Raw genomic sequence first — 15,151 nt, 5'->3', positions numbered from 1 at the left:
GTGAAAATATCTGGCATCTTTGATCTTAAGTACGATTCAAACCCTTTTAGAAAATAACGTTCAACGGTGGTCCTTCATTGGTCCAATGAAAGTCCAATCAATCGTTCAATGGGAGGCCAGCACGGGACCTTCGTTTGCCGATTTTGGTTGAACCGATGACACGACCTGCCACTCGTCTATCTAAACTGTATCGAAAATTTAACTACCCCTCAGTAACTGGTAATGTCAAAACGAAGTTGCTTGAAAATCTATTGAAACTGGCAACAAAGGTCGAAAACTGTTGATTTTAGATAACAGTTACCAGAACCATGGCTACGTATGTTTTTTTAATGGAGCGTACTATATAAATAATCTCAAAACAAAAATAAATTGTTTCTGTGAACCAGAAAAAATGCGGATTTCTGTGAACCAAAAAAAAAATAGGACCAGCTTAACATTGACCTTCGCCCAAAACACCCCGAAAAGGCAGACATATATGTTAGCAGCTATTTGACTAGCGCATGGTGAACTGGCGGTAGAAATTCGGGGCGCGAATAGATTAGAAAAAAGTTGTTAGCAGGGCATATTCGCTCGTACTAGCTATGAATCATCGATTTACCAAGGACATTAACTCTATTTTACCCTCCATTGCAGAAGAAATACTTCGGTATAAATGAATCCGTTGGTCTTATTTCGCTCGCCGAGAAAAGCGAAGAAAATTCGTATGCGAAAAAACCCTATTCGGAACATCTTGTTATCGTGACTGAAAGCGAATCACATCAGCTGATCATCGAGGCGCACGAGCTAATGAAGTAGATTTTGTGCGTTAACGTATTCAAACCGGGAACTCAAGCGGAGGTTCTGCTCCTGAAGCAAACCCTTGATTACGACTAAATAGTCGAAATGTTTGGACCTACTATGTACGATGATGCGAAACGTGATTTCGTGAATCACGCCAATCGATGCGTCTAGCTCTTTTGAAGCTACTGTCAAGCGTGTACCGGTCATAGTGGCCGTATTGTGGAGGATAGCGATCGTACACGTTCTACCCTGAATAACCGTCGTACCGGGACCTTCCCGAAATTGGAGCGCCATTCTACCAAACGAGAATGAGGGCACCTATGTTTGAATCAGGGTGCAGGCTGGCCTAGATATATTCGAGAATTCAATCCAGACCGTCGGGAACAAATTTATGTTTTATTTTTGTATCCGTATTCTACACCATTACCGTTAGAACATTAAAAAACGCTCGATCGATAAATATATTTCTCGATCATGAATTTGACTTTTTACGAAACCATTTGCAACTCCTGTCTTTGCGAGTCCACCACCGCATGCAGCTAGAACATGTTGACTGATTAGCATTTTCATTGCGTACAATGGAAAGATGACCTTCTTTGGATTTCACAATAGAAGTTACTGAAATATTGAACAAAATCTGTAAAAATGTGTACCATTCGCGTATCTTTTGCGTTTTTTTTTAATTGTTTGTTTATTTATTTTAGAGCTCCTTGGTAACTAATTCGTAGCAACCTAAACAGTGTTGCTCAAGAAGATTATTTTTATCATTATCAAGGGGTCGTTATATTTGCGGTAACTGGCGGTGAATCATTAACAGACAGTTTCATTGCCAATTTTTCTTCGGAGTCGTCGGTTGAACCGAATGCCATTTTTTTCGTTCAACAAACCCGGAAAAAAGAGGTTGACCCATTTTTAACATGAGAAGTTGGAGCCCCGTAGGACTAGTTTTACTGCAGAATTTCTGAAGTTTTTTCCACTTATTTGTTTAAACTAACATTACATACCTGCACAATACTTCTACTTCACGTAGAATAACAACACATTTTCTTTCTATGTGAAGGTAACACTTAAAACCGTTCCAGCAAATTGAACGAATATTTCGTGCAATATGTCGTTCAACAAGCGTTCAAAGACCAACAAAATTGAATGGCCTGCTGAGAGGGATGTGTAGCAACATCAAGATCAGCCAATCAGAGACTGGTCCATTCTGACCAGCGCTGCCAACTATACCGATTTATGGACTCGATACAGGAATACAGATGTGCTCGCTCAAAATACCGATATTTCAATTCTCATGCAGATAAATATCGATTTTCAGTTTTTGTAGTTGGTTCCATAGGGGTAAACCAGATTGAGCGACTTTTTTTTGCTCGCAAAATCAGTTTTTTCGCTAAATCGATGTTTGATTTTTTGGAGATAGATACAAATACAAATTTTTGAAAAAAAAAAAAACAGTTGGCAGCTTTGATTCTAATATAAAATTGTATCAAAATCAGCACACGCTTAAAAATAGTTACTCAAAAATGAGTAAGATCTCACTCATCTACAGAAAAAGTGGAACAACTCTAATTTAGAGTAACTCCGAAGCTACTCAAATTTGAGTTCTTCCACTGGAAACGATATTTGGGTAAAATCTACTCATTTACTGAGTAATACTTTATTTGTACATGTACCAAAAATAGAGTAACTATCACTCAAATTTTGAGTGAAATTTTATTTCACATATACCAAATTTGCAAAAAAATTGCTCCTTTTCTGAGTGTATTGTATTAAAATATTAAGTAATTGAACTCAATACTATATCAAATGGTGGTTGCTTGGAGTAGTGTGTCAATCGTAAATTAACATACATGTCAGTTATGCTTAGGCACCAATCATACACTTATTCCTCATAAATGACATTTGAGCATATTCGGTTTTATTCTAAAGCACAGCACGGAGTTTATCATTCCGGTTTTTGCAGACACAACACCGTTTGTGTTGAGCGACTCACCCTCGAAATACGCGATCTCACTAAAAAAATATACAACCTGTTGCTACAAATGGTTATTACAACTTTTAGACTGATCTTGCGAATAGTAACAAAAAAACGAGTCATTGCGTTAAACTCAAATTTAGAGTAGGAATTACTCAATATCATTGATGTTATCATCAATCAACTATCATCAATCAACACGCTTAGAAAAAGTTACTCAGAGTTTGAGTACTAGTTACTCATTTTCAAATGATACATGGAAACGTCAAAAATTGAGTAGTTACCCTCTCAGCAGGCCGTTCAATTTTGTTGATTTTTGATCGCTTGTTGAACGATATATTGCACGAAATATTCGTTCAATTTTCTGGAACGGTTTGTTGTTGTTTTTTCTCTTGCAAAAATAGTGTGAAAATTAAGTTTTACCTTTACATAGAAAGAAAATTTGTTGTTATTCTACGTGAAGTAGAAGTATTGTGCAGGTATGTATTGTTAGTTTAAACAAATGAGTGGAGAAAACTTCAGAAATTCTGCAGTAAAACTAGTCCAACGGGGCTCCAACTCCTCATGTTAAAAATGGCTCAACAATGGACCTCTGTCTGCCGGGTTTGTTGAACGAAAAAAATAGCATTCGGTTCAACGGTCTGTTTCAAAATCGGCAAACGAAGGACCCGTGTTGGCCTCCCGTTGAACGATTGATTGGACTTTCATTGGACCAATGATACAACGTATTGGACCAATGAAGGACCACCGTTGAACGTTTTTTTCTAAGTGGGTATCGTCAATGATATTGAGTAACTCCTACTCTAAATTTGAGTTTTACGCAATAACTTGTTTTTTGTTACTATTCGCAAGATCAGTCTAAAAGTTGTACTAACCATTTGTAGCAACAGGTTGTATATTTTGTTAGTGAGATCGCGTATTTCGAGGGTGAGTCGCTCAACACAAACGGTGTTGTGTTTGCAAAAACCGGAATGATAAACTCCGTGTTGTGCTTTAGAATGGAACCGAATATGCTCAAATGTCATTTATGAGGAATGAGTGTATGATTGGTGCCTGACCATAACTGACATGGATGTTAATTTGCGATTGACACACTACTCCAAGCAACCACCACTTGATATAGTATTCAGTTCAATTACTTAATATTTTAATACAATACACTCAGAAAAGGAGCAATTTTTTTGCAAATTTGGTATATGTGAAATAAAATTTCACTCAAAATTTGAGTGATAGTTACTCTATTTTTGGTACATGTACAAATAAAGTATTACTCAGTAAATGAGTAGATTTTACCCAAATATCGTTTCCAGTGGAAGAACTCAAATTTGAGTAACTTCGGAGTTACTCTAAATTAGAGTTGTTCCACTTTTTCTGTAGATGAGTGAGATCTTACTCATTTTTGAGTAACTATTTTTAAGCGTGAACTACTCAATTTTTGACGTTTCCATGTATCATTTGAAAATGAGTAACTAGTACTCAAACTTTGAGTAACTTTTTATAAGCGTGGCAGCCCTTCAGTTGTCAGGTCGTGTCTTAAGTTAAAAACACAAGCTTTCGATTTATATTGGAAACTTTCAAGAAATTGCAGTAATGGTTCCGTAATAAGCATAAGAGAAAATGAAAAGCGGCTCTCATTTACAGCTAGGCCCTTTTGTCGTGGAACTATCGTAATGCTTAATCTAGTAAGAATTGCGTTTAGTAGGTGTTCACATCGCATTTACCTACAAGATAAACAGCTGTTATTTAATAATTGGTAGAAATTACAATAATTGTAATGTATTTAAAAAATATTGTGGTACCAATTACATAAAATCATGTTCTCTGTATGACAATCTTATTTCTTATTACCTATAGGTATAATGGAGATTTTATCATTACATTTTACAATATGAGTACCAGAACCAGATTTGACAGGTCATAATATTAAATCTATCTGTACCAAAATCTCTACTACATATGTACTAGGAAATCATGATTTATTTTATTGATCTAGAAGAAGGTTCTATCTCCACCTTTTGTTGTCAATCTTAACCAAAAACAAAAATCTGTGAGCAGTCAATTATCGGTATGTTAGAACATATCTCTATTAAGGTTTTGAGGACAAAAATCGGTATACCTGGTTCCGTTGACCAGAACTTAATAAATATAAAATCAATAATTAATAATGGCAAATATGTCGAATGACGTGCACCATGCGAACGTTATCAGCTGAGCGAGTTTGATTATCATACTACGGCGATAGCAATGCCTTAGACTTGTATAGCTTCTGAATTATAGTGCAATCATAAGTATGAACTCAACAATAATCAACGATTAAAATGTGAGTTTAGACATTGTCGCTGCAAGTTTGGCTCGCCTATTGTGGATGAGAATCATGACGCGACTGTACGTACCGTCTTTAAATGAATTGTGCTATAATCATGCCGAGGAATTTCTGGGAGAGACGACCGTTAACAGAACTAATGGACTAACAGAGATAGAACGATGGTTGTGCAATGAACAGCCACACATTTGTATGCAGAACGAGGCAAGATACATTATTTATTTTCTACGAACAACAAAGTTTGATGTCGAAAAGGCAAAACGGAAAATTGCTATGTAAGTACCTGCAATCGTAAAAATTATATTCATTTTTAATACAATGAAATATGTATTAGCATGGGCTACCGCAAACTACGCTAAATGTCTTTTCATTTCTTTTTAAAATATTTTGCCATATACACTTATAATTCGAAGTGTTAAACGTTAATTCTAAATTTCAAGTTACACTGTATACCTACTTAAATACCGGTAGATATTAATTTTTGTAACGTATTCTTCGCTCATTCAAATTTGAAAATTGCCTATAACAAAAATGCAATGCAAACAATCGATCATTTGCGGTGATACTAAGGATAGGAACTTTTTGGATCTGCCTCTTGATATTTTCAGCATTTTCGTATTTCCAGGTATCACAAAATTCGTGCGGATCGCGTAGAATGGTTTCAAAATCGTGATCCATTTCTTCCCGAACTTCAGGAATTGCTCGATATTGGTGTATTTCTACCACTACGACAAAAAGATGCCCACAACCGTCAGGTAGTGATTATAAGAACCGCTGCGCACAATCCAAAATACCACAGCCAAGATAATGTTTTCAAGGTAGACAAAATGATTCTAGATTTGATTCTACACTTGGACGAAACAATATCTATCTACGGCATTGTGGCAATTTTTGATATGAAAAATGTAACATTAAGTCATGCTCTACAACTGCCACCATCCCTAATTAAAAGGTAACGATTGATCGATTAGTTAGGTGATTTTGATTATACTTATATCTATTTTGTTTTAGAACTGTTGAAAGCTGGGAAAATTATCCTTGCCGACCACAACTTTTGGAATTCGTGAATGCCCCCATTCATGTTAATGTGGTCCTAAATGTTTTTAGGTAAACATCGGATCATTTTATTATACTTCAACAAATTTATCGCATGAATTGTAGGAGTTTCATGAGTACGAAAATGAAGTCACGTGTGAAGATATCTAGAAGAATAACACATGTATCGAAGGTTATCAATTTGCCCCCAGAGCTAGGTGGATCTGGAGACTCGTATCACGATCTCACTGTGTATTGGAAGAAACAAGTACAAGATCATGCAAATTGGTATGCTGAAACAGAGAAGTTTAATTTGCAATCATAAATACATTGCTTTATTTTCATATTAATAATAAATATATATTTTTGGTGATGTATACACGTGTCTCCCTATTTCTTCAGTAGTCAGTGATGTGAAAATAATGATTTTGTTGTATTTGGGTATTTATGCCAAATGCAGAGTATAATATTGAAGTGCCCCACATGATTTCGACAGTTTTGATTATCTAAGATCCATATGACATTTTATTCGAGATACGTGATATTGGAGCTAAAGCAGAAAAAAAATCCATTTTTGGAATCTATATAAGTGCTAAAAAGTAGTGACACAATTTCAATTCATTCAGTTCAACTCTACACAATGCGTATACGTGCGCTACTCAAATCGCAAAAATCTTTGCTCCCACGTCTTGTATACAACTTGGCTGTATGTGGTAGACAGGTCCCGGCTCATCGCGAGTCAGTGCATGAAATTGCATATAATCAAGCGCTGCCCATCTCCACCTGACTGAAGACCGCCATTCAAAAGCTGGGGAAACCAGCTTCCAATCACAACTCATATAGACATAATGCGATGTTGTCCTGCAAATTGTTCGAAAAAATTATTCTGCGACGTCTCGACACTTGGGTCGAGACGAGCGGTTTGTTGTCAGATATTCAGTTTGGCTTCCGTAGAAATAAAGGGACGAATGATTGCCTTGCATTACTTTCGTCTGACATCCAAATTGCCTTCGCTCAAAAACAACAAATGGCATATGTATTTTTAGACATTAAAGGAGCTTTTGATTCAGTTTCAATTGATGTTCTTTCAGACAAGCTCCACCAACATGGATTTCCAGCGGTTATAAATAATTATTTGCACAACCTTTTGTCAGAGAAACGCATGCATTTTTCACATGGCGATTTGGCAACATTCAGAATTAGCTACATGGGTCTACCGCAAGGCTCATGCCTCAGTCCGCTCCTTTATAATTTTTACGTGAATGACATTGACAGCTGTCTTGTAACCCCATGTACACTAAGACAATTGGCAGATGATGGCGTAGTTTCAGTTACTGGACCCAAAGCTATTGATCTGCAAAAACCATTGCAAGATACCTTAGATAACTTGTCCGTTTGGGCTGTTCATCTGGGTATCGAATTCTCTGCGGAGAAAACAGAGCTGGTCGTCTTTTCAAGAAAGCATGATCCCGCGCAGCTTCAGCTTCATATGATGGGAAGAACGATCCAACAGGTTTTGTTTTTCAAATACTTTGGGGTGTGGTTTGATTCCAAATGCACGTGGGGAGGACACATTAGGTTTCTGGTAACAAAATGCCAACAAAGAGTAAATTTTCTTCTAACAATAACAGGATCTTGGTGGGGTGCTCATCCGCAAGATCTAATAAAATTGTATCAGACAACGATACTTTCAGTGATGGAATATGGATGCGTATGCTTTCGTTCCGCTGCAAACTCTCATATTATCAAATTAGAGCGAATTCAATATCGTTATTTGCGAATTGCTATAGGCTGCATGCATTCGACACATACAATGAGTCTTGAAGTTCTAGCGGGAGTTCTTCCATTGGAAGATCGTTTTTGGGAGCTTTCATCGCGACTGCTAATAAGATGTGAGGTACTGAATCCCCTGGTTATTAAAAACTTCGAAAGGCTAGTTGAGCTTCAAACTCAAACAAGATTCATGACAGTATATTTTAACCATATGTCACAGGAAACCAACCCTTCAAGATATATTCCTATCCGTGTCAGCCTCCTAAATGTTCCTGACTCAACTTTATTTTTCGGCACATCCATGCAGCGCGAAGTGCGTGGAATCCCGGAACACCTACGCTCGTTGGAAATCCTAAAAATATTTACAAGTGAGTTCAGGCATATTGACTCTGAGAAAATATTTTACACGGACGGTTCACGAATTGAAGAGGCTACTGGGTTTGGTATATTCAACAATAATGTTTCGGTCTCATTTAGGCTTCAAGAACCTGCATCTGTTTTTATAGCAGAGTTAGCAGCAGTTCATTATAGTTTGAGTGTAATGGTCACATTATCTCCAAACCATTATTTTCTTTTCACAGATAGTCTGAGTGCAATTGAAGCCATTCGCTCAAACGCTGCTGGCAAAAATGAACCTTTTTTCTTGGGCAATATAAAAACAGTGTCTGGACGTCATATTGAATAATAATTATCAAATCACAATAGTTTATGTCCCGGCTCATTGCTCCATTACAGGCAATGAAAGAGCCGATATTTTAGCCAAACGTGGTGCTATTGAGGGTGAAATTTATGAGAGACCGATTGCTTTCAACGAATTCTATAGCGCGTCTCGCCAAAGAACACTTGCCAGCTGACAAGCTTCTTGGGATAAAGATGATCTGGGTCGGTGGATGCACTCAATTATTCCTAAAATATCGACAAAGGCATGGTTCAGGGGACTGGATGTGAGTAGAGATTTCATTCGTGTTATGTCCAGACTCATGTCCAATCACTACACGTTAGATGCACATCTCCTTTGAATTGGACTATCAGAGTCTAATCATTGTGCTTGTGGCGAAGGTTACTGCGAAATTGATCATGTCGTTTGGATTATCGTGATGTCAGATCTCAAATAATAAATTCCTTGCGTTTTCAAGGTAGACTAGCGACATTCTTGCTTGGAAGGTCACGACAATGAAACTTCTTCATCATTTCATTAAGTCCATTAGAGTTCCATTTTAAATTTTGACTCCTTTCTCTTCCATGAGTTCAACCAATAGCCAGCTATACTATATTGAATAAAAGTGATGAACTGATACAAACAAACCTGAAATAGTTATAAGACCATGTATAAAATAAATGTATTTTATTTAATGTAATTTATAATAGCAAATCGCTTGATAGAAACAGTGCTTAGATTACCTAATGAATACTAAAAAACTAATATGATATTAGAAATGTATTAGGATTAAAGTACTATGTATTGTACATGTCACGGCAAAGAAAAACTTATGTATATTGCCTATGAAATAAACATATTTAGAAAAAAGAAAAACATATTTACAGGAGTGTAATGTAAGAGACATAACTGGATGTCGTGAGTACGAACAAAACTGACACTTTTTCTTTATACTGCGAAATATCAATTAGTTGATCGATTGTGTGAATTGTGCAAGTTTTGCCTTTTTGCACTATTAGAATTTGAAACGATACACCTAAACTATAGTACAGATTAGTTACAATAAACATTCTGACACACAAATATTACGAAATAATCAGTATAGTTCTTTATGATAAAATAATGGTGGTTCTGAAAAGAACCTTTTATGAAGGCGTTCGTAATGGAGAGTGACAAGTTGAGTTCGAGTTCCGATGGATGCCGCTTACTTCCGTCATCTATTTCCAAGTTGACCTGTTATCCGTGGGTGCGATACTGATACTGATACTGCGGTAACAAGCTTTGTGTTTCACCTGGAGATGCCTCGATCGGAGCCATAATCAACACGTCGACAACATCCAAATTCGAAATGAATGGCTTTTGAGTCGGTGCTATGCATTTTATATAGTAAATCAGCAGAAAGTTCTACTACAAACTACAACTGGTTGAAAAATGGGCCGTATACAGTATAGTGAAGTAAAATTTCGCATAATTCTTTGGATATAAAATTATGGTTCTAAATCAGTGCCGTAGTTGTTCAAATTTAATTGGTTAGTCGTTAACTTTGTTGATGGGGCGCCTGGATTTCCGTGGTACAGGGGCGCATTGCAATTGACTGAAGTTAGATTTTTTTTAACGGGGTTTACTGTTTCTTTATCTTCGCATTTTTGTATACAACAGTTATATAGTTCTAGTATCAGACCTATTTGTTGCGAGCGAGGCGCCGTATTTTCCTCAATAACTCATTTTTAACTCTTTTGTAAGTTTCCTGAAGCTTTACAATTGCCACACAAATCAACTATGAAGACTCATTTGCAACAGACATAAGTGTTATCATAATCTGAATGTTAATGTTTCTAAGTACCCAGGTGTTGAGATTTCCACTTTCTGTATTTATTATTCTTTCAAATAATAGTTCCGATTGTGTGATTTTGAGATAGAGTTCAAAATCTACTTCTTCAAAACTGCACAGAAAGAAATTATGAATTTTACAGGTGACATAGGGTAACAGAGGTATTTTGGCCCACTTTAGGATTGATTTTATTTTGGCCCACTTTGTAAAAATATCCACCAAATGTTGTAATATCTTTGAAAAACCCTTACGCAATTGGTTATTTAATGTGATTAGCTTCAAATGGATGCAACATGGGTTACTTAACATCGACTAAATCCATAAAGTTTGTTAGGTGGGCCAAAATATATGAAGTGGCCAAAATACCTCTGTTACCCTAATTCTTACTAATTTACAGCCAAGCAGATATGTTCTTCTGTGGCTCAGTCGACTATCTGGTGTGCTTTGTGATCAAATGTTTCCGTCTATCATCAAAAACCATTTGAAATTGCATATTGCACCAAATGCATGATACTTGAGAATATTAGATCATGCCTAACGTGCAACCTAAACTGATGTACATCGATAACGTAAAAGGCCCCGTGTGTAGTAGAGGATGCACTGAAACCAATTGCCAATTGCACTAAGCCTGTGCTACACTTTTTGCACCGTTACCACTTCGCAGTTTGGAAGAAACCTGTAAAATTGAATTGAATCAGATGTAACAAAAAGTATCCATCAGAAATTACAAAAATGTACGTGTGATTTGAAAAAAATGATGTAAGAAATTATCGAAATAAAAAAGATAAGTTCGATTGATAACAACTGGATTTGAACCAAGAACCATTTGATTACAGAGCGTCCGTCTATTCATTGAGCCACAGAAGCACGCATCTGCTAGTCGGGTAAATCGTATATATAAATTTATACAGTCGTACTAGTTACTCGTGTGGAAACAGTAAGTGAAATTCACGCGCTAAACATTTCAATCATGATGAAAATACAACTGGTAGAAAGAAAAATGGAGAATTATCTATTTTAATGTTTACTCTGCATAAAAAATTTAACGACAACAAATTTAATATTAATATGTGAATAGATTGTTTGAAATTTATGTAACATTTAATGGAAAATTGTGTCTAATGCAGATTTCGTTTTCACTGTTTTTGTAAGCATTAAGATTCCATTTCATCAACACAGAAAAAAATTGTAAATTTTACAGGTGGCACAATTCTACAAACGATACGATTCATAACAACTTAATATGTCAATTGACGCAATATTCCACTCGAGCAGAATTTTACTAGCTCTTAATGTAATTTGCCGTGAACATTTCAAAAGGGCCTTAAAACAATTGACAGATTCTCTTTGTTTACTTTCTCTTTCGATTATATCTGCGTTATTACAAAATTGTTCGTAACATGTATAATACTATTACAAAGCTGGAGATATTTTCTTTCATTCTATATGCAAATTTGGTAAGTGAACGTGAAAATTTAGGTGTTATTAACAGAAGAGAAAGTAAACAAAGAGAATCTCTCATTGGTTTATGTGCCCTTATGAAATATTCACATCGATATGTGCTTCTGTGGCTCAGTCGATTAACTGGAGCGCTTTGAGATCTGATGCTTCTTTGTTCAAGTCTCGCGCAGTTGCTATCGATATTTTGTATTTTATTTCATTCGTTTTCAAGCCATGTAATTTACAAATCACACAATTCTACATGTTCTTGCATATAAATTAGTTTGAAACATGACGCTCCATTTATGTGCATCTTATAAGATGTAAAATCACAAGATTTTTTTGAACTGAGAAATTTTCAGATTTTTTTACTGTATAAATTGTCAAATGACACAAAAATTCCTTTTGTAATGACTTAATGTGGGATTGAAATGAATTTTATTTGTTCTTACTGTAATTTGACCTTGGTTAGCAAGTGGGACTATATAAATTTGTATGGACCATTTACTCATCAGCGGCTTGGGTAACTCAATCAACTAACGGACATACTTTGCCATTTAACGATTCTTGGTTGAAGTTACCATTGTTTGCTCTGAGTTTTTATTTTTTGTTCATATCGTTGAATTTCATGCCATATTATTTTCAACACTCACAACATTACATGTTTTTCACGTAAGTTTGCGTGAAGCATCAAATAGTGCATGTTTTAATAATTCTGTGAAAACTTATTCCAATCTTAGTTTGTTTAAAATAATTCTGTGAAAACTTATTTCAATCTTAGTTTGTTTAAAATTCTGTGAAAACTTATTTCAATCTTAGTTTGTTTGTTTGTTTGTGAAAACTTATTTCAATCTTAGTTTGTCTTAGTTTTGTTTTGTTTGTAGATTGTAGATTGAAGACGGCATTCATTCCTAGCAGCTGTCCCGGATTGTTCTTCACTGTATCAAGCATATGTTTCAATTCCACGGTTCATGGCCCAAAATCTTTTTATAAGGAATTACAATTGGCATTTTTCCGCGCTTGACGAGTTGTTATTAATAATTTATATTTTAAAATTCATAAAATCCAAATGACGGCTTTTGGTTTGTGGACATTCTATCAACTCGCTATACAATTAGTGTTTTCGAAACAGGTTTGACAAGTAAGTTATTGTAATTAATGTCATATTATTCTCATGTGGTCTGCCGTAAAATTTTACTGTTACAATTATGCAAGTGACGCATTGAAAGTTGGCAAATCAACTAGTACGTGTGATTGTCGATATTCAGATATGTAGAAAAAGCATATTAGTTTTATTCGTATTTACGTCATCCAGTTATGTTTGACATTACCCACCAATTTTTTCTGCTAAAAATCAAAGACACTATTCTGGCTTACTGGCTTTCCCCTAACGGAGACGATGATTTTGAAAGAACGGGGGATATATAAGCTGGAAAGAATTGGTCAATCAATGCAGAAGCGAAACTTTGGAGGCTGTGATCAATTGTTATTAACTCGATGAAACTTTTTGCTATGTCGTTTTCGCCTAAGATATCTGCTACTACCCCAGATAAATCTTGTGTGTTTAAGATTAATTTCTAATTTAAATAAGATGATCTTGGTTAATCTGACATAACTGTTCACAAATTGAAAAGGTGATGGTAGTTTATACCGAAGAAAGTTTTTGATTTTATTCAAGTTTGAAAAAAAGAAACTTGACAGAATCTTCTAGTCATGTTTTTGAAAATATAAGTAATATGAAAAAGGCATCATTACACCACTAGGTTTTTCTTTAATTTTCACATATTACCTTGTAACTCCGAAATTCGGTTCCTGATGAAATTAAATAACAAGCTATGGGACCATAAGACCTTTCATTTGAATCTAAGTTAGTGAAAATCGGTTCGGCCACCTCTGAAAAAGTGATTGCGATGATGGCGATACCAAAAACCTGTTTTAATCCACCTACTGGTGTAATTATGCCTTTCTCATACCAATCATACTATCATATATAACACTGTAGTATTCTTCAAAATAATTTTCTTCGATTCTTGAAAAAATAACTAAAAACGGTTTGTTTGACCGTCTACTGATAAAACTATCAATTGGAGAAAATTTGAGGTGGTATTAGAAAATTTTTACGGGTTTTCGCCTTTTTTTCAGTGATGGTATAAAATTTTTAACCCACTTTACCCTATATTTCCGGATCCGGAAGTCTTCTTGGTTAGGAAATTTATCAGAAATAAATGAATAAAGAACGCAACAGCTGTTTCAACGATAGTATTTAGCTATGTTAGTTCATAGACCGGAAAATTGATTTTGCGTATTTTTACGTTTCAAATAAAATATTCGTGGAAATTGAAATATTTCACACTTATCCCGGAATCCGTTGTTAGATTCAGATAAAATTCAATTGAAATTTCAGTTAAACTGTTATAATACTTTTCGTTTGAATTGAAATTTATGCAAATTAGTAAAGCAATTATTGTGAAAAATTTGTCAAATATTTTGACACACACCTACACGAACATTTTGCTATCTAGACTAATTCAAATGATATAGGGCAGTTGAACCAATAGTCGTCTCATTAGTCATGACATCACAGTATTTATCCGATTACTCGGTCTTCAGCACACATATGATGCATTCGGAGCCAATATCTTCGCCAATGCAGCCCTAACAATCAAAATTAGTGTGAAAATGAACTATACTTCTGTTATGAAAACGTGAAAATCGGAGCAGAATGCATATATTTTCTTCTTATTCTTTGAACCAATGCACAGTAGGGAAAAATGGATCAAAAACGTTACGACTTTTTGGAGGCAGATGACCACAAAGCATTTTTTGGTGTAAAATGGTCAGTAAAATCAATTCTACGTACTTAGAAGGACCGCACTAAATGCTATCATGTTCATTTTACCTCAAGGTCCCTTTTGTCGTCGACTAAAAGGTGCCTTTTACAAATTTCCCCTCTGAGAGAGTAATAAGTTTTTGATCTTGAGTATCTCTTGTTGTATCTAACGTATCAACATAATTTTTGCAACATGCCTTCAGAAATATCATCATCAATTTATGATAACATTTTCAGTTGTATGACATAATCACAAATAATTCAAAATTAAAGTGTTCTGAAATTTTTGGTATAAACGGAAGAAAAGTCATGACGTTTTTCTCGTACCTGGGTAGGTATAAAACGTTAATACTTGATATATTTCGTTCAGCTCAGGTTCAAGTATCAAGAATTCAGTTCGATATTTCATCAATTGCGTTCAGTATTTAATCCCTTCAAAGAAGATCGATTGCGTCATCCTGCTGCTTATCGTTTGTAATTTAACAAAATAAGTGGAAAGCGATGGG

The 15,151-nt window shown here is 35.3% G+C and overlaps 1 protein-coding gene across 4 annotated transcripts; it reads left to right on the top strand.

The window, feature by feature from the left end:
- The first annotated feature begins 4,240 nt into the window (after positions 1 to 4,240).
- On the top strand, positions 4,241 to 6,477 carry LOC131440533 (retinol-binding protein pinta). 4 transcript variants are annotated; one of them, XM_058611895.1, is made up of 5 exons: positions 4,241 to 4,437; positions 4,610 to 5,353; positions 5,704 to 6,030; positions 6,090 to 6,185; positions 6,240 to 6,477. In XM_058611895.1, exons 2-5 carry the CDS (start codon positions 5,121 to 5,123, stop codon positions 6,436 to 6,438), a joined length of 855 nt encoding a protein of 284 aa, XP_058467878.1. In that variant the 5' UTR covers positions 4,241 to 4,437; positions 4,610 to 5,120; the 3' UTR covers positions 6,439 to 6,477. The 4 variants fall into 4 exon arrangements, with proteins under 4 accessions (XP_058467878.1, XP_058467877.1, XP_058467875.1 ...); XM_058611894.1 differs by having other exon boundaries at positions 4,241 to 4,508; XM_058611892.1 differs by having other exon boundaries at positions 4,241 to 4,526.
- Positions 6,478 to 15,151: the final 8,674 nt, after the last annotated feature.

This window comes from Malaya genurostris, chromosome 1 (assembly GCF_030247185.1).
Source record: "Malaya genurostris strain Urasoe2022 chromosome 1, Malgen_1.1, whole genome shotgun sequence".
Lineage (NCBI taxonomy): Eukaryota > Metazoa > Arthropoda > Insecta > Diptera > Culicidae > Malaya > Malaya genurostris.
The sequence above is the reverse complement of the archived record's forward strand: the minus strand, read 5'-3'. Positions and strand labels throughout refer to the sequence as shown.